At 29.9% G+C, this 19,230-nt stretch overlaps 1 protein-coding gene across 4 annotated transcripts in view; it reads left to right on the top strand.

Annotated features, from left to right (window-relative positions):
- The window catches only part of LOC129971124 (mechanosensory protein 2-like), a 116,062-nt gene extending 98,997 nt beyond the window's left edge, over positions 1-17,065 (top strand). For all 4 annotated transcript variants that reach the window (XM_056084618.1, XM_056084616.1, XM_056084619.1 and 1 more), the window contains 5 exons: positions 3,499-3,581; positions 9,959-10,162; positions 10,318-10,373; positions 13,432-13,510; positions 16,245-17,065. In XM_056084618.1, the coding sequence (XP_055940593.1) occupies positions 3,499-3,581; positions 9,959-10,162; positions 10,318-10,373; positions 13,432-13,510; positions 16,245-16,436 (614 nt within the window). In that variant the 3' untranslated portion in view covers positions 16,437-17,065. The remainder of the gene's footprint in view (positions 1-3,498; positions 3,582-9,958; positions 10,163-10,317; positions 10,374-13,431; positions 13,511-16,244) is intronic.
- The last annotated feature ends 2,165 nt before the right edge of the window (positions 17,066-19,230 follow it).

Below are 19,230 nucleotides of genomic sequence, written 5' to 3'. Positions count from 1 at the left end.
AAAAAAATCATTACTAGAATGGTGACATATTTCTTAGATGATAATTAAGACATGCAGTGTAATAAATCGTGAATATTTAACGAACAGTTGAAAAATAAAGAGACACAAAGCGAAGCAAAAGAAAAAAATCATTACTAGAATGGTGACATATTTCTTAGATGATAATTAAGACATGCAGTGTAATAAATCGTGAATATTTAACGAACAGTTGAAAAATAAAGAGACAGAAAGCGAAGCAAAAGAAAAAAATCATTACTAGAATGGTGACATATTTCTTAGATGATAATTAAGACATGCAGTGTAATAAATCGTGAATATTTAACGAACAGTTGAAAAATAAAGAGACACAAAGCGAAGCAAAAGAAAAAAATCATTACTAGAATGGTGACATATTTCTTAGATGATAATTAAGACATGCAGTGTAATAAATCGTGAATATTTAACGAACAGTTGAAAAATAAAGAGACACAAAGCGAAGCAAAAGAAAAAAATCATTACTAGAATGGTGACATATTTCTTAGATGATAATTAAGACATGCAGTGTAATAAATCGTGAATATTTAACGAACAGTTGAAAAATAAAGAGACAGAAAGCGAAGCAAAAGAAAAAAATCATTACTAGAATGGTGACATATTTCTTAGATGATAATTAAGACATGCAGTGTAATAAATCGTGAATATTTAACGAACAGTTGAAAAATAAAGAGACAGAAAGCGAAGCAAAAGAAAAAAATCATTACTAGAATGGTGACATATTTCTTAGATGATGAATTTTTAAATCATTATTTAGAGGCAAATTGTATAAGCAGGCATAAATACTTTTAAAAGGAACGAATTGTTATTTACGCGGAATGTTACTAAAATAAGGAACGAACCAGAGGAAATCCTGGGTTTCATTGCAAACATGAGGTGCAGCATGAGGAAGTGCCGTTTCAAGAAACGTCCATATTAAAACATAATGAATAATTATTAAATAATAGTGAAGAACTGTTTTGGTTCACAAATATTATCATGCATTAAAAAAAATGAAAAATGCTGTATTAGCCATTATATGCGGCCAATTTAATTGTCTATTCTAAATTTTTATACTGTGTTATATTACATATAAATTTTTATGCTATCGTTATATGAATCACATTTAGTAAATAGTTTTGGCGCACCAATATGTCAAAAAAAAAAAAAAAATATTTCCCTCGTCTGCGATCAAAACTGACCGAGTAATGAAGTTTTGAATTTCATTACGCTAGAACAATAAGTGACCGCCTTCAAGAAATGGGAAATTTTCATTGAGCGTTGAAATGTTGTAAAATCATGATATTCAAAAGCTTTATAACTCGACTCGTTTTGATCATAATTAAGTAGAACTTTCCTGTTTAAAATGTTAGTGCGCCATATATATATATATGCAGTAGTTACTGCAACAAAATATAATTTAGGTAATTTAAAATGTTTACAGTTGGTATTATAAGCTTAAATGTATCAGCTTAGAAATCAGCGAACAGGTCACAATAAGATAGATACTATATTTTTTGAAGGAAAACAACAACAGCAAAGATATTTGATAGTAAAGGCAGTTTTCGCAATCTGCATCATATTGCCGCATTGAAAAGAGGCAGTCGACTCTCCATGGCTTAATGGTCATAGCACTGGTTTCTTAATCAAAAGATCATAAGTTCGAATCCCGATAGAGGCAGTACGACTCACCGTCTGTGTAAATATTTAATTCTTTGATTTTATGTTTTCCTTTATTTCATTTTCTAGAAGATTCTGGACATTTCTTTAGTTTACTAGAGAAGTAAGTTTTCTGGACTTTTCTTACTGTCTCCAGAAAAGTATTCTGGTACTTTCCTTGCTAGTATAAAAGCAGAAGATCTGTCAGTCACGGTGTTCTCAGTTCAGAGTTGAGTTAATAAATTGATTTAGCTCTACTTCTTGTGTGTATCATTGAGTTCTACACTAAAGAACCTGCATGACAATATATCGAGAATATGCATTAAGTGATAATGTATTTCCTAGGGAATAAATTTGTTTTAAATTGCAAACGGAGAAGCTTCATCTCCTATAATGCTCGTGCAGTTATTTAACGTATTTTCATTGTTTGACTCACGTACCTTTTATATTCTATTCCAATCAGTAATGAGTAGCATAAGGTCGGCAGTACAAAACATGTATGGGAAAATATTATGTACTACGTGAAATCACTCCCTTAGAAATCTTTCCATGCAGCTTGACTAGAGATCCTTTGTTATCATGACTGTCTTATTGTTAATGCTGTTTTCTATTCATGGGAAATCCGGAAAATTTGAAATCCAGAATAATGTTATAGAAAATTCTGTTAATAAACATTTGAATTTATAGATGATTTCTAGGAAAATATGAGTGCAAACAATTAAATTATTTCAGGAAATTTTCAGATTCGTACCAGAACAAATAAATCATGACTATAATACATGATCAAAAGCAGGTTAACTAATCAAATAAGAAAACTTTACTGAATTATTTATGATTTTTTTTATATAAATGACGGTCATTCCACCATTGAATGTGGTACTACGACGTAAACTTTTTGTACCAAGATGATAAAAGTTTTGTATTTTGTCTAGAATTGAACCTGTTTATTTTAAACTGAAATTGCTTATGCTCAAAGCGAGTCGAAACATTTATTATAAGTTCTAAAGGTGACATGCTAAGCAGTTATCGCTATCCAATGCAAAGTTTTAATCTAAGTGATGGTATACCAGAGACGCTATTTGCTTCGTTCTGAAATGAAAAGTACAAGATTGATGGAGAAGGGATGAAATTGATGAAAGGACATATTTTGTGGATAATTTTAGAAACTGTGTACACTTTCAGCATCTAACACTGTTACTGATTTCATCTCTTCTCCACTTAATCATTTAAGAACATTTACGAAAACATCAGTAATTAGTCATTGAGAATATATTTACAAAAAAAACATTAGTCATTATAAACATTTACGAAAACATCAGTCAGTAGTCATGAGAGCACATTTACGAAAACATCAGTCATTAATCATGAGAGTATATTTACGAAAACATTAGTCATTAGCCACCAGAATACTTTTACGAAAATATCCGTCGTTAGTCACCAGGGTACAGTTACGAAAACATCAGTCATTTCTCAAATAGCTATTACATCTACTGAATTTCTTACTACGTGATTTTCAACATAATTAATAGAACTGTCTTAGTGATCGAGGTATTTTGAAAGACCTCTGAGATAAAAATTGATGCATAAAATATTGATGAACTTGCCGGCCGTTTGATAGAATAACTCAAACTGGGAAATTTCCTCTAATGCTTATCGACTTAAGATACAACTGTGCTTTTTAGCTTGTCTCGTCACATTTTATCTTCTCTTTAAATTTGTATCAAGAATTTAAAAATATCCCTTATTAAGTATTTTACAATGAGTTTAAGAATTTTAAAAGTATCAGGGTTTAATAATAATGTTCTGTGCTTCTTTCATTTTGTGCAGGTATCTTCTTCATCATCCCCTGCATCGATACCTACTGCAAAGTGGATCTGCGAACAGTTTCTTTTGACGTTCCTCCTCAGGAGGTGAGTCTTTCACTTCCAAAACTTGCTTGTGTTGAAAATCAAATGAAATAATTAATTTCTAAATTAAAACGTTTCAAGAGATTTTCGAAATTCATTTAAAGATTATTGAAAAAGGAACCAAAGGGACTATTTCGTAAAGTCTTCGTAAACTTCCGGGAATTTTTGTATTTCTGCATTTGTCTAAATCTGAATTCCAATTCTGTAATATTGTTCCCCGAGAAAGAATCCAAACTATTGGCTTTTAAATTGCGTTGAAAGTGTTTCAAGAACACAATTCAGACACTTATAGCTATTTTGAAGATTTTTACTGGAATTAAAACTGACTTCCTCATAGTATTGCTTTTGCGGTCGAAAATTACGAATGAATATTCACTATTTATATAAGTCGGGTTGTCGTGAAAAGAATGTTCTCTATGTTGTTATTATCGATCTCAGCAGCAGATGCTGTTGTTAGGACGGCAATTGAAGATTAAAATATATCATTAGATATCCTCTTCACCTGACCACGGTTCCAAATTATGAAAGACCATCTTTCAAAAATTTCATGCATTCTCAAAAGAGAAAGATTTATTTAAGATGTCAAACAACAAATAAAATTTTAAAGAATGTTTTGAATAGTAAATGTGAAAGTTTTGCTGAAATAAATTCATTTGTGAACCAAAAATCCTGCAGCACAGAATTTTGATAATCTTCCTAACTTTTAAAATTAAATTAGAAAGCTATTGGCAATCTACTGTATAAAACAAGTTTAAAATAGTTTAATGTATTTTAATTGATATTTTGATGAAATTAGTTAGTTAAAATTTCGCTTTGAAAGTATAACTTCGAGAATGAAATATTTTAAAGACGTTCAGAACAATAATTGTGTTACACCTACTAATGTGTGACTTAACAACATGCACAACATGTAAATTTTCACACTTCTCAAAAATAGCCTTCCTTGCTTTTCCTTTCTCCTTTTGCATCTCTCTATTGCATGTTCATGCTAATAAAAGCATAAAGAATTATTAAGTTTCTACAGAATATGATCTAGAAAAAGTCATTCCCTTCAGATAAATCAATTTCAGCTATTTTGGTGTCTACCAGCTCTTGGTTAGAGAAATTAATAAAGTGTAGCTTCTATCCAAATTTTTATTTAGGCTAATATTTAAGATTTCTTAAGACTCTTGCAGAATATGTTGTCTGCGATTCTGTCTATATTTATGGATAAATCTCAACTGCAACAATTATTGCACTTCAATGATGAATAGAACTCATACATTGTTGCTATTATCGTCATAATTTTTTATTAAAAGTGCATACATACAGAGAAGTTTTATTATCTGAAATGTTCTGCAAGTACCAAAATTCCAGTAAATAATTGGAATTTCAGTAAATATTTTGATATAATTCACCATTAATCAAAATAAGAAAAATTTTAGATATTAATTGAAACATGAGTTAAAACATTACTTTTCTTATGGAAAATGCGATCACCCGTTTATTGTAATCATGGATGGATTATCTTGTATTAAACCATATGAAAAGCGGATGCCGACAGGAAATATTATCTTATTAGCTTGATTCAATACAATGACAATCTCCTTGTTATTCATTCATTGTACCAGAGATTTAGATGCCATAGAAAAATTCTATGGCAATCTTTGAAAGAAATTTTAAGAAATAATGCTTTGAGATTGTTCAGGCTTCATAATAATTTGATAGATAGTGCTTGTTTTGAATGCACTTCTGAAATGACGCTGATCCATGAACGTGCTGCATAGCACTTATCAATGATATAAAGTATTTCGCACAGAGAATCTCCAATTTCCTCGAAGCAGCATAAAACCTCCTTTGCTTAACATTTAACTTCAGGGATTGTTTTTCAATACTTGTAGATTTCTGTACCCGATAGTAATGTGTGGTGACATTGATAAAAAAAAACAAATATGTTTTATTCGTCCGACCAATCCCTTTTCTTTTTCATACGATTACGCAGTCAATCATAATACTGCATAAAGGCGAAAAGTCGTCAGGTTTCAGTTGTAGCAAATGGTGTAGTTTGTGCAGATATCGCTTGAGCTTAAGTTGGGTTGATTTCCATTTACTGTCAAACAAAATACTAGTTTAGCAGCTGAATTATTACAGAACAGCATTAATCCAAAATCATGAAAATAAAGGCCACAAATTCAGATGAAATGCTATAACATATTTTTATGTATTACCACCACAAAAAGAACATGCTCTTGGTAATTTATCCTGCAAATCTTATCACAAACCAGGTGATCCTTTGTCTGCAGAGATTCTTGATGCCAAATATGTACCGTGGCTAATCAGTATCACTGAAAACGTTGGAAAACGCCATCTGGTGTCTACCATATTAACTAAATGTTAAGAACCGAGGTATAAGTGATTAATAATACATTGAACATTTGTAAACCTTCATTCTGTCCAGCCTCATATCTTTCATGCTGTTTAGTGTTACGAACTATGGCACCATTTTGTTGTATAGAATGTAAAACATTGCTGCCAACAAATTCTATTTTTTAACTAAAAATCAGGCTTTGATTCTATTCTATTTGCGAAAATAGCATATTCCTTTCATTTATATGAGCATTTTTGAATTTTAACTATTTCTGAAAACTTTGACTAATACATCATTGAATGAAAAATTCACACTAACACCGGTTAGTCAGGAGAAAAAAAAGCATTGAGAATTTTGTATTACAATATTTATGTAAATTTATCATAAATAAATGAATAATCAATCATCGTTTTTAAAATTCGTTACTCATTAAATTTCCAAATTCCAGTTGTGATGAAACGAATGTTTTAATTGATGAAGCTCTTATACGCCAATGTTTCAATTAATGGAGGTCTTATATACCAATATTTCAATTAATGAAGCTCTTATACGCCAATTTTTCACGTAATGAAGCTCTTATATATCAACTTGCTTCATCTTGAATTTTGTACTGTTTTGACTTGAGCATGCAATAAAACTGGGAAGGAAGATAAAATGCAATTATTTATAACTAAAGTTAGTTTTAATAATTAAAATCATTGTGCAGTCGAACCTCATTACCGCGGAACTTGTACTTTTCAAATAATTAGGATTTACTTGTTAAGTTGTAAAAACCCTAAGTGATTGCTTATCAGTTTTCTTCTACATAAACTTATTTTCTTGCTAAGTAGGGATTTTTAAATTTATATACTAACAGAATCTTTAATTTATATACTAAAGAATTTATATTTTTAATTTATATATTAACATATTTATTATTATCCAATTAAGGATTTTTTTTTCTTTTTGAATATGTTCTTAAATTTAGAGAATTAGCTAAAGAATTTCTACCCCATAAAATGAAATTCTTTTAGAACTCTGAGAAATGTATATTCGAACATAGCCATCGTAAATCTTACCTGAAATGTCTTTGGCGATTAGCTTTTGAAACGCTCCCTAGTTTCGCGTTGAGGAGGTTCGACTGCAGTTACTGTTATATAACCAGAGTTTGAGCCGGTTTTTTTCTCTTATTTCCCATGCAGACGAAACGTAGACGGAAATCCAGGGAGATGGCCTGGGTAATATGAGCATGTTCAAGAGTTACTCTTCCTTCCCGGTGTACCCTATTCCCTCTCCAGTTTTTTGCATGTTGCATGTGTATGTGTCAAATGCCTGTGGCCCAGCAGTAGTGTTGCTGAGCATTCTGTGTTTTCTCATTCTCTCTGTGTTAAAATCGAACAATTTCTTAAATTTCCAACCCATCTACACAATTATTATAGAAAGAATAAAGCAAATTTAAATCGGATTTATTACAAGAGATGTACTACTTTTTCCGCATCCCATAAGGCCATATTAAATCGAACATCATATTAACCATATTAAATCGAAAGATTTGAGAGAAAACGACTATCATTACTATTCTACGCTTAGATTACATTTTGGACTATATTTTTAAGTAAAAAACATCTTAATCTTTATCTTTTGGCTGTTAGAAAACAAAGAACGGTTGTTCTAAGGTAATGTTTTTTAAATTTCTAATTAACAATCAAAGAGTAACAAAAGTAAGGAAAAGGACATTTTGAGAAAAAGAAATTTGAGAAATTTTTTCAAACTATCTAATTTGTTCTTTTAATTCCTAATTCTAATATTCATGATAAAAACAATTTTTACGTATTTACAATCGAATTTGCAAAAAATAAAAATAAATGTTGCAAATAATCTATGCAAAATGAACTAAATAGATCAAAATTTAAAAATTATCAATACAATTTGTAATAAATTTAATCTTGGAATGATTACAAAAAGAATATTTCAAATGCGAATTGAAAAACTATTAAATAAAATTTAGAAAATTTATGATCTAATGATAAGATTCCATAAACCAAATAAATTTTATCTCAGAACGTTTATGAAAAGAATATTTCAAATGCAAATAGAAAAGATATTAAATAAAGTTTAGAAAATTCCGAATCTGAATTAGCTTCTAATGAACGTATTAGAATCATATTCCTATAATAAATATGAAGTAAAAATTAAACAATTATTTCAAGAAATAAAATAATTGTTCATGCTGTTACGAACAGGAGGTGTATTATGGGAAATTTTTTAAAAGTCTCAGGCTTGGATCACTTGTTTATTATATGAACAGGAATTGATTCCATTTATTTGGTAATCGATTCGTTTGATAATTAATTATGAAATTTCAATTTAATTTTGGAATTAATTGTGCATCTTAAATTTTCTGCTTAGTAGTATTAAATCGCAGGCAGCATGAGATTGCATGATTATGAAATCATATGACTTTATTATTCCGAAACTTCCTGTATTGTAGATGAAAAAGAGAAAGTAAATCCAAAAAAATGAATTTCTAAAGATGACCGTGTATTTTGAAATCGCTGTAATAAAAGCAGTTTTGATTTTGATGTATTTTAATGGATATGCTCTATTTTAAAATTTGATGTCTTATTTTATTTCATAAAAGTTTTTTTAAATAATTGCCTGTAGTTAGACTTTATTAATATTTATATATTATTCCATGTGACCCTCTCTTTTTATTTCGATTTTCTTTAACATTAGATTTATTTTAATGATAATTAAGATTTTTTTGATTAATATTGATTAATGTCTCCACATTTAAATCCTATTCTCATTAAGACAAGAATTTTTAGTTGCGACATTAGTTCATATAGTTAGTTCTCATCAAAACTTCTCGAGATTTTCGAAATCTGATTATTTCTTATCTACTTAAAAAAAATATCATGGAATATTTTTTTACGTTTAATGCAATTTTAATATTCAATTGGTAGCTAGAGAATTGGATGCTTTTAAATAGAGCCCTGATTTCCCTTTGGTGATTTTCCCTTTGGTGCGAATGCTGAAACTGATATTTTTCACAAATACATGGCATCAAAATATAAGAAAAAATGAACTTAAAATATAAGATAAATAAATGAATGGCTGAAAATATGAACAGGACACACTAATCAAATTAATGGGTAACTATATTATAATAACTATATATTTTTTTCATTTCTTTTCATTTATTTATCTGTTTAAATAAACGATGCCAGCTTTGTTGAAAAATATTAATCTACTTTTCAAAACTTTCATATATGATATTGATATATTTTTGGAGGAGCATGTTTTCCCTAAAAGTTAAAATACAGCCATAAAATTATTCCCCTTAAAGATAGTATTCCAAGAAAACTAAAATAAAACTCTAGATCCCTATATTAACCAAATAATCAATGTAAAAAAAGAATTTATTATATCTTTTTTTTAAATAAAAATCTTGAAAAAGAAAAATATAGATATATTAAATAAAAAAAATAAAGAGTTTATATTGTGTAATTATTATTTTTTAATATTTGTAATATTTCTATCCAAACATTTGTTATGTTTTGTTGTGAAGTAATCAGAAGATAGCACCTTTTTTTCGTCATTCATCAGTGAATATCTTTAAAAATTCTCCACATTTCTTGAAGCATGATTTTAATAAAAATTTCAAGATCTACTTAATTAATTAAATGTATTCCTTTATTTTAATATGATGATTATTAAAGAGAGAATAAACATTTCATTCAGCAAATATTCACATTAATTCGACATAGAAATGTTTCAAAATAGATCTCATTTAATTAGATAGGAACTATGATAGCTAGATATGGAAAGTTTTGTTGGAATTAAAATCAGTTTCCTTGATTAAATATTTAAAACTGAGGCCATCTACACGACATATTTTTCAACAATATATATTTTTTATAGTATTACTGACTTATAGTATTACTGAAGTGCAATAGCTTATCAACTCATCATTAAAAAAAATTTTCAATCATTGCGAACACTTATCTCCTATGGAAAATGTTTCTATGAAAATATTAACTTTCATTTTCAGATTCTGTCAAAGGATTCCGTTACTGTTGCTGTAGACGCAGTGGTGTATTACCGCATCAGCAACGCCACTATCGCTGTATCCAATGTTGAAGATTACGGTCACTCAACTCGATTACTGGCAGCTACCACACTAAGAAACGTTCTCGGCACAAAGAATCTCTCGGAGATCCTCTCGGAGCGGGAATCCATCAGTCATGTGATGCAGGTATATAGATTCTTGTATTAGGCTTACATTCTGACCTAGTCTTGTTCTTACTTGTTCTAATTCGTAATGATTATTTAAAATTGTGTAATTAAGATAAAAGAAGCATTTTATTTGCAATAAAAATGCTATAAAATCAAAATTTTATTATTTTTCAGTCTAGCTTGGATGAAGCGACGGACCCATGGGGAGTCAAAGTGGAGCGTGTAGAAATGTAAGTCAATGGTATTTTTTTAAAAGATTATCTTTTATTTTTAATGAGAAGTATAGCAAATGCTTTCAGCAAGATAATGCTTTTAGCTCAAAATTTATGAATTTTCTTCGACATTTGATCGTTATGAATTTAGATGCCCGTAATTTTGGAATTTTTTCAAGCTTTTGATTGCTTAATTATATACCTATCAGAGGCATGCTTGCATAAAATAGCGCCCAAGGCAAATACCAAAACAGCGCCACTACCCAACTTTTTTTCTCAGCGGAAATGTTGGAAGACATTCAGAATGGAAGAGACAAATCAATTTCAACTTTCTTTCTTGAAAATTCATAAGCAAAGCAAGGAATTCAATAGGTAATTTTTCTGTTGAGAAATTTAAAGACATATCTTATATATAATTTTTATAGTTGTTGCAAGTAGTAGTACTACTGCACTAAAAACAAATTCATTTCAATATCTTAGCTATGACATGAAATACGTCACAACCATGTGATATAAGAATTCAGAATAACTGATCTTCAGAAAAATTGCAATTTGCACAATTCCCTCTTTTTTTCCCTCTGGATCTTAATGCCAGTAAGCAATAAGATTAAAATTGCAATAAAACCTAAATAATAATAATATATAAAGCATTTTTGAACTTATGTGATGTACATTTTACGAACTAATATTAATTCTTTAATGTTATCCAGTTTTAATTTAATTACTGAACTTATTTAAATTTTCGTAATATATTGATTGCTCCAAGCAATGAAGAATTAGTGAATACAAAAAAAAGAGAGAGAGAGAGAGAGAGAGAGGGAGAAACAGCGCATAGTAAAATTGTATTACTATTTAATTTAAATTTTGAAGCATGAAAAAAATAAAAATTATGTCGTAAACAAAATGTAAAGTCTACAACAGTCACATTCTCTTTTGATATTAAAAGATATAATTGCATAATAGGTATTGAATATGAATGATTCTACGATTTAAAATGTATTATAAGGCCAATTCCCAAAACATTTAAAAAAAATTATAAAATTGTTTCGAAAATTTGAATGAAAAATTACTATACTTCCTCACAAAATTAGATAAGTTATAAAATTTGATAGGTTATATCTTATAAGGATGTTATATGTTATTGCTTAAAGTGCATTAAAAAAGGCTTAATTAAAGTTAAAGTTTTTTACATAATAAATACATACACAATGCTTTAATAAATTATTATATTGTATAAAAAAATTAGTGCAATTGTTTGTGTGGAAAATTTTCTGGATAATAAAAACATGCATTTCATTAATCTCGTACTTAAAAACTTCAGATGTTCACAATATACTTAAACAAGTAAAAAAATTCCATATGTGTGAATATAAATAAAAAGTCTTAGACATTAGTTTTTAATTCATAGAAGATTCCAATATTGATAACTTTGGACTTGCTTTTTTTATACTTTACCAAGCAAGTAAAATTTTTTTCTTGCTCTTAAAAAATAGAAATAATACTACATTCCCAATTTGCATAAATTCTTCAGAAAAAAAAATCTGATATCCTATTGGAAGAAGTTTGAAGTTTTATCATTTTATCCCCATGTATACACCATTAGAAACTTCTTGTAACTCTTAGAATGAGCCATTATAATTTTCTTTTTTCTTAAAAGATCTTAGGGTGGACAATCAAACCTCCCCCCTCAAATTTCAGAATTTCAGATTTATGAAAAGTATCTTAGATTTTCAGAAATGGAGTTTTGGTTGGTAATTAAAAATTCCTATTTGTTATTTTGTTTTGAGAAATTTAGCGTGAGTTCGTTTCTCAGGTTATCAATTAAACCGCATTCTGTTTGTCTTCCCTCACTTGACTAAAATAACTTAAATTTTTTAAGAATTTGAGAGAAAAAAAAAAGAATCTGAGGAATCTAAGAAGGAAGGAGAAAAAAGTCTTTTCGCTTAAATGCATAAGCTAATTCCTCAATTTCGCGCCTTTTGATAATGCCTCCCTAAACACATGCGTTGCCTGCTCCACCTTAGTTATGTTATTAATGCCTATGTCTCCAGGCAACGAAAGTGCATCAAACGGGAGAAACGAAGAGTTGCGTTAGTAATACTGTCTGTGGTAAAAGAAGTGTGTGTTATCATTTGAGACTGATCGAAGTATATAGAAATCTTGTAACATATTTTATGTCAATAACTGCAAAAAATTGCATAGTAAATTTAATAACACACTTTTATTTATGTACTGAAAGAAATATTTTTTATTTTAAATATTTACTATTATTAATATTTTTTATGCATTGTTATTATAAACATTATGGAATAACGGAATAAATGTTTTTCCAGAAATTCATTATTAGGTGGCTCTGTAACACATAAAGAAACAAAATTTTGCTCAATCGATAAACTTAATCGATTAATTTTTAATCTCAGTGAAAACTCGTTAATTCTTTGCTAAATACAAAATTTCAAATCTCTTATGTTTAAAAAAAAGGTATAAAAATTCGAATTGCATTCAAATTTTCACTTCCGTCTTTAGAAACATAAAATTAATTTTGTTATTTGTGTAAAAAAATCATTCGCAAATGTATGGTGTTTAAAATATTTAGTATTTCATAACTTTCTGCAAACCCTGAAATTCTAATTAATAATTAATGTGCTGACCTAATTAATCAAACATCGAAAATCTAATTATTAACATTACCTTCAGTTGTTTAAAAAGACCTTCAACTGTTCAAAATAAAAACCTAAATTACTTAGAAAAAGTTATCATGTTCATTTTTTCTCATTCCTGTAGTCCGCAGGGTTTTATTCTTAACTTAAACGTTATTCAGTTTTGACTGATATTTTTTAGGTTACAGTTACAGCGCCGTTATAGTTTATGCTTTTATTGTGATACATTTTTACCATTTAGTCTAGTGCAGTATTGTCGACATAATAACTCCTGTGCACAAAAGGGAGAGAAAAATAAAACTTGAACGAAACCAGACAAAAATAATCTAAAATAAGAATCCATGAGAATAAAACGTTTATAAAATTGTCTGATTCGCATGTTCGTCTGAATAACCATTTCTGCTTTTTTCTTTTAGAAAAGACGTTCGTCTGCCTGTTCAGTTGCAGAGGGCCATGGCCGCCGAAGCAGAAGCTGCGCGAGAAGCTAGAGCGAAGGTAGGAATGAATTCTCTGATTATAGGCATTAAATTTTTAATGAATTCTCTTATTATAGGCATTAAATGCTTAATGAATTCTCTGATTATAGACAATGAATTTTTAATGAATTCTCTTATTATAGGCATTAAATGCTTAATGAATTCTCTGATTATAGACAATGAATTTTTAATGAATTCTCTTATTATAGGCATTAAATGCTTAATGAATTCTCTGATTATAGACAATGAATTTTTAATGAATTCTCTTATTATAGGCATTAAATGCTTAATGAATTCTCTGATTATAGGCAATGAATTTTTAATGAATTCTCTTATTATAGGCATTAAATGCTTAATGAATTCTCTGATTATAGGCAATGAATTTTTAATGAATTCTCTTATTATAGGCATTAAATGCTTAATGAATTCTCTGATTATAGGCAATGAATTTTTAATGAATTCTCTTATTATAGGCATTAAATGCTTAATGAATTCTCTGATTATAGGCAATGAATTTTTAATGAATTCTCTTATTATAGGCATTAAATGCTTAATGAATTCTCTGATTATAGACAATGAATTTTTAACTCATATTTTATTCCATAAAAGTACCATTAGCAACACTTGCCATGGTACTTTTTGTTCTTTTAAGACCATCATTCGATATCATTCCATTTAATTGGAACACTGAAGGCTAAATCATGCTTGCATCCTTTCACAATCTTCCAGTGAAGACCTCATTAGAGTACATCACACCTTCCCTACCCCTTTTCACGAATTGGATGCCTATTTTACACCAACCATACTGAATTTTGTGCCTCATATTTTATTCTGTAAAAACATCACTGAAATTTTTAACAAATTTTAATAAAATCGTTACATGCGTAATGGCTGTTACATGATAAATGAAGCAACTTAGCCATTTAATAACTATTATTATTAGCCATTAACTTCATTTGCTATTTTAAGGCCATTATCTGAGATCACTCTATTCTTCAGCGTTTCCATTGAATATGTACACTTCTTCTTGTGTACAGCCGACCACCCTGCCACCACTGAACGTAGCAGTATCGACAGGATTTGTTGTAGCCGACTGCTATCTTTAGCCTAGTCTATCCATAACACTGACCGATTCACCAGACTGACATCCTCTTCGAGACAATTGGCCCCTAGCTACAAAATGGTCAAGCACTGACCATCTTCCTCATCTTCCCGTTCACCTATCTTCCTATTAAACGAGAAACAGGCCATCACTTAAAGAAAGCCTTCTTGAAATCCTCAATATTTCTCCAAAGTCACAACAACAGAAATACAAATGAATTGCATCCAATAATTTGGATTACCAGTGGATGGTATCTTTATTATGTACATTGAAGGACGAACCATGCTTTCTTCTTCTCACATTCGCCATGAAGTCGAAACCTATTGTTACGGATTTCCCCCTATCACTATCAATCCGTCGGGTTCGTTTACTTGTGTGTATTTAGTGGTTGTGTATGGTATGGAGATACACAACACGATAATCAATCCTTTCAGTAGACGAACACACAACACGTTTATTGACACTACGACACACAGGTCAGCACAAAGGCGACAACTATATACAGCATAGAGAAGACAATTATCTTCAGCCGAGACGTGCACACAGCAACACACAACAAGACTCTACTGCAGACAGTAGCGCACAGCTTAGTTCAGCACTAGCTTGACTCCGTCGCTGCTCTGCTAATCTCTGGAAGAGCCGTTGTTTAGCGTCGATTCAGACTACTCCTCCGGCAGCTGCAGACTGCCTCCTTTTATAGGTCTCAGGAGGCGGGGCTAGAAGCCTCTCAACCAATCAGGAACTTTCGAGGTGTATCTCGGTTCCTAATGGACGGATCGGGAAAATTCTCGATGTTTCGGGTATAATCTATTTTGACGCAAAAGTCGCCGAATTCGTCGCCAAGCTCTGAGACCTCCGACGCGACACCCGGACTCCGTCCAATACAGATGACTGTAAATCAGTCTTTCTGATGATGGAAGCAACTATGCTGGGAAGCAGCATCACAGATTCGTAACACTATTCTTCTCAACTCACATTTACCAACTGGGCACGTTCAAAATGGCATGGAAGGAAAGAAATCGAAATCGATCGATTTTGGCATAGAATGCTCATGAACGAACAGTTAAAATTAATTATAAATCAAAGTTTTTGCAGCACATATTAATTGTATCACTTAAACACAATCTTCTTGTATTTACGTCTTGAAGTTGAATCTTCACATGGACTTTTGGAAAAATGTCGAAATTTTAAAGTTGGATTAGATGGCGAGGATGAAACGAGTTTGTGCATCGTTAAAGCATAAAATCCTTTATTTCATAAAATATATTTTACGAAATAACTAAGAATTGTATAAAATAACTGAATCATTCATTTTAGAGGTAACATATACACATTCTAATTTGGCCAAACAGTAATTTAATAATGTCTCAGTCTTATTAAATAACATAGTGAAATTTTAATAAGTATATTTCGTGTTAATAATTTAACAACTAGAAAAGTCAGTATTCTGGGCTAATCAAAGGCTGCCAGTTTTTTATAAAGATGTTCCATATATAAACAGGCCAAAGAGACATACTTTTTTTTTTATCTTGCGAACCGACTTTCAGCTCTGTATGATTTCTACAAACTATTTTGTAAAGGCAGTGTAGCTGTGCTCACATACAGTATTCTGATTATATATTACATTAATATCTATCTATTATTTGCTTAGGTAATCGCCGCTGAAGGTGAACAGAGGGCGTCTCGTGCTCTGAAGGAAGCTGCTGAGGTAATCGCTGACTCGCCATCAGCTCTGCAGCTACGATACCTGCAAACCCTGAATTCAATTGCTGCAGAAAAGAACTCGACCATCGTCTTCCCCCTGCCCATGGAACTCTTCAGGGGTATGCAGAAGGTCATGTGAACCCCTCTGAACAACCCTGCTGAGGGGACCTATCCAACTGAAATCAGTAGCTCTATTTGCTTGCTGATGTGAAGAGCCTGGTCCAGTGGATACTGCCACTTTTGCTGCATTTTCATAGGATAAAGTGGACATTTAATCAAACAAAAGCTCGCCGTGTAACCATTTTTTTCACGAACTGTTTGACTGAATGATTCATTATGTGGCTCTTAGAAATCATCAGTTAGTAGCGTTCATATCAGGTCTAAAAAAATATCCCCCTACTTAAAAGAAAGCTGAAATATTTAATATTCTAAAATAATTTATTCAGTAGCAAAGATGATAAAGAAGCATAACTCTGTCCAATGAAATACGTGCTTGCAAGTAATGTCATAACCAGATAAGTGCATTGTAATTTAGGAAAAGAACAGTAACATAAGGTTCTAAAAATAAATAGATGGATGTTTTTAATAGTCAGTTATAATAGGTCCAAATACAAATGGTTCGTTTGGTCTGGAAAATCAGCTTTAAAAGAGCTATCAAAAAATTTTCAAAGATCTGCCATCTTCATTCAAGAATAGAAGAAAAAATTACGATCTATACTTTCAGGAATTTAATTATGTTGTATCAAAAATCCGTAGGTTTTTTTTTTTTTTTTTTTTTTTTTTTTTTGCATATAACTCTTCTTATGTGTTCTTTTATTCTATTCAAAAATTAGAGAAATATTAAGTATATTTAACATTTTGAGTATTATTACAAAGTGCTTCTCTAATTTCATTCTTTTTATAAGTAATTTTATGTCCTAATTGAAAATTAGGATAATCATAAATATATCAGCTTTGAATCTCTTGCAATTAATAATATTTATAATATTCAGAATTGTATTTTTTCTGTCAGTGTTCGTACATATGTTCAAAAGTTCGTTCATTATATTTTAGCCCTATTAGCACATGTTATTGTTCAACATCATCATGATGTACAATATTCTGATTGCTATGCTGAATCATATATCATAGCAATGCTTTAGTCATTTCCTGCTATTAAAAATGACAATCTACTAATTTTTGAAAAGTCTTCATTCCTCATCGAAATATAAAGAAATTAATTTTAACAGAAGGTGAAAGCAATATTATTTAACAAAGTAAATCTTCATTCATCTAATTATACAAGAATATTAGCATTCTGTAGTGACTTGCGATCGTCTGTCTTTTTTATCGAACAAAAACGTATCACAAAATTGAATTTAAACAGATTTGTAAATTCTAATAAATCTGATTCTTAATCAGTCGGATTGAATCGAAAAGATGTTTTTCTTTTTTTTTTAAATAATTTTGATTCTTTCATTGTTATTTTCTTGAGAAATAAATAACATTAAACTTACTTTAGTGAGATGTTAAAATAATTCTATGAAATTGAGTTTTCTTCATCGTAAAATTAGAAAGAAAGTTATAAAACTGATTTTCTATTTATTATATCAGTTTGAAAAATGATGCACTGTACTGAATTGTGTTCTTATAGTGTCTTCTGAAAACGAGACAAGATTTTCTAGCGATAACTAAAAAAGCAGATTTTCTTTCAACAGATCAGTCTAAGTAAAATCAGTTATTAAGTTGGTAGTAAATTTAAAAAATGCTGAAATTCATTAAAGAAATTTTTCGCCCAATTGCATTCTCCTTAGGGGGGGGCAAAAAACGGATTAATTTATTTAAAAAATTTAATAATGTTTTCCAATAATTTTGATCGCAATAAATAATTAAAGTAATAATGTTAATAATTTATCCTTCAAATAATTAAAAAGTAATACTACATTCTTTTTAGTAAAGATAAAATATTGTGGAATTGTTTCTCGTAAAACTTTAGATGAGTAAGATTTCATAAAGACAATTTTTTTATGTGCCAAAACACTTGAGGAAAACGGGTAAAGGAGATTGTCCTAAAGAAACAAAAAATAAATAAATACAGAAATTAAACAAGTAATTTTTTTAACAATCGAATCAGTTTTACACCGTGACTCTTTATATAATTTTTTTTTCTTCTGGGAAATGTCTTCCAAAGATGAAAAAAAATTATTAAAGTTAAAAAAAGTTCTATTCAGACACAGCAAACTCTTCATTTTTAATAATATTCTAAGAAAAAAATAAGTTGATCTGAATGCAAAATAAAAACAAATAAAGTAATTCTTCATATTTTGCTGTTATGTTCTGAAAAATGTTTTCCAAAACTGTTCGGAATCGTTTCTAGCAAAACGTGTAACATTTTATTCCATAATTCTTCAGTTTTGTAATGTAAAAAAGAATAAAGTGATGTTAAGAAGAAAAAAAAATGAAAAGAAGTAAAAAAATTTTTTACCGATTTGGAACAATGGCAGCTTATGGTCTTCTGGAAAGTGTCTTCCTAGCAGAATGGCGGATAGGTTCTTCCTCGCATCGCAGGCCTTGTGGCGAAACAACGCAATGTTTTATTTTGTAAATGGAGATTAATGTTTTTTTGTACATAAGTAGTTCAGTCCCGCCCTCTTCTTTGCTGTCAGTGTGGCGTCACTTTATGAATATCGGAACTAAATGTGGTGCTATTAGTGTCTTTTCTTACTTTTGATAGGTATTAGCTGTCTTCAGGGATTCCTTTAGTCCAATTTCTGTCTTTTCGAAAGGTGTTCTTTAAGAATTTAACGACTTGCGCTTTAAAGAAAAAATACGTATAGTATGAAAGAATCTAGCAAACTGCAAGAAAGATATTTCTGTAAGCCAAAATATTCAGCAATCAAAGTACCTAGAAATATAGATGTTAAATAATTTCGGATAATTGTTGTTGATAAATT

Source organism: Argiope bruennichi, chromosome 6 (genome assembly GCF_947563725.1).
Source record: "Argiope bruennichi chromosome 6, qqArgBrue1.1, whole genome shotgun sequence".
Classification (NCBI taxonomy): Eukaryota; Metazoa; Arthropoda; class Arachnida; order Araneae; family Araneidae; genus Argiope; species Argiope bruennichi.
The sequence above is the reverse complement of the archived record's forward strand: the minus strand, read 5'-3'. Positions and strand labels throughout refer to the sequence as shown.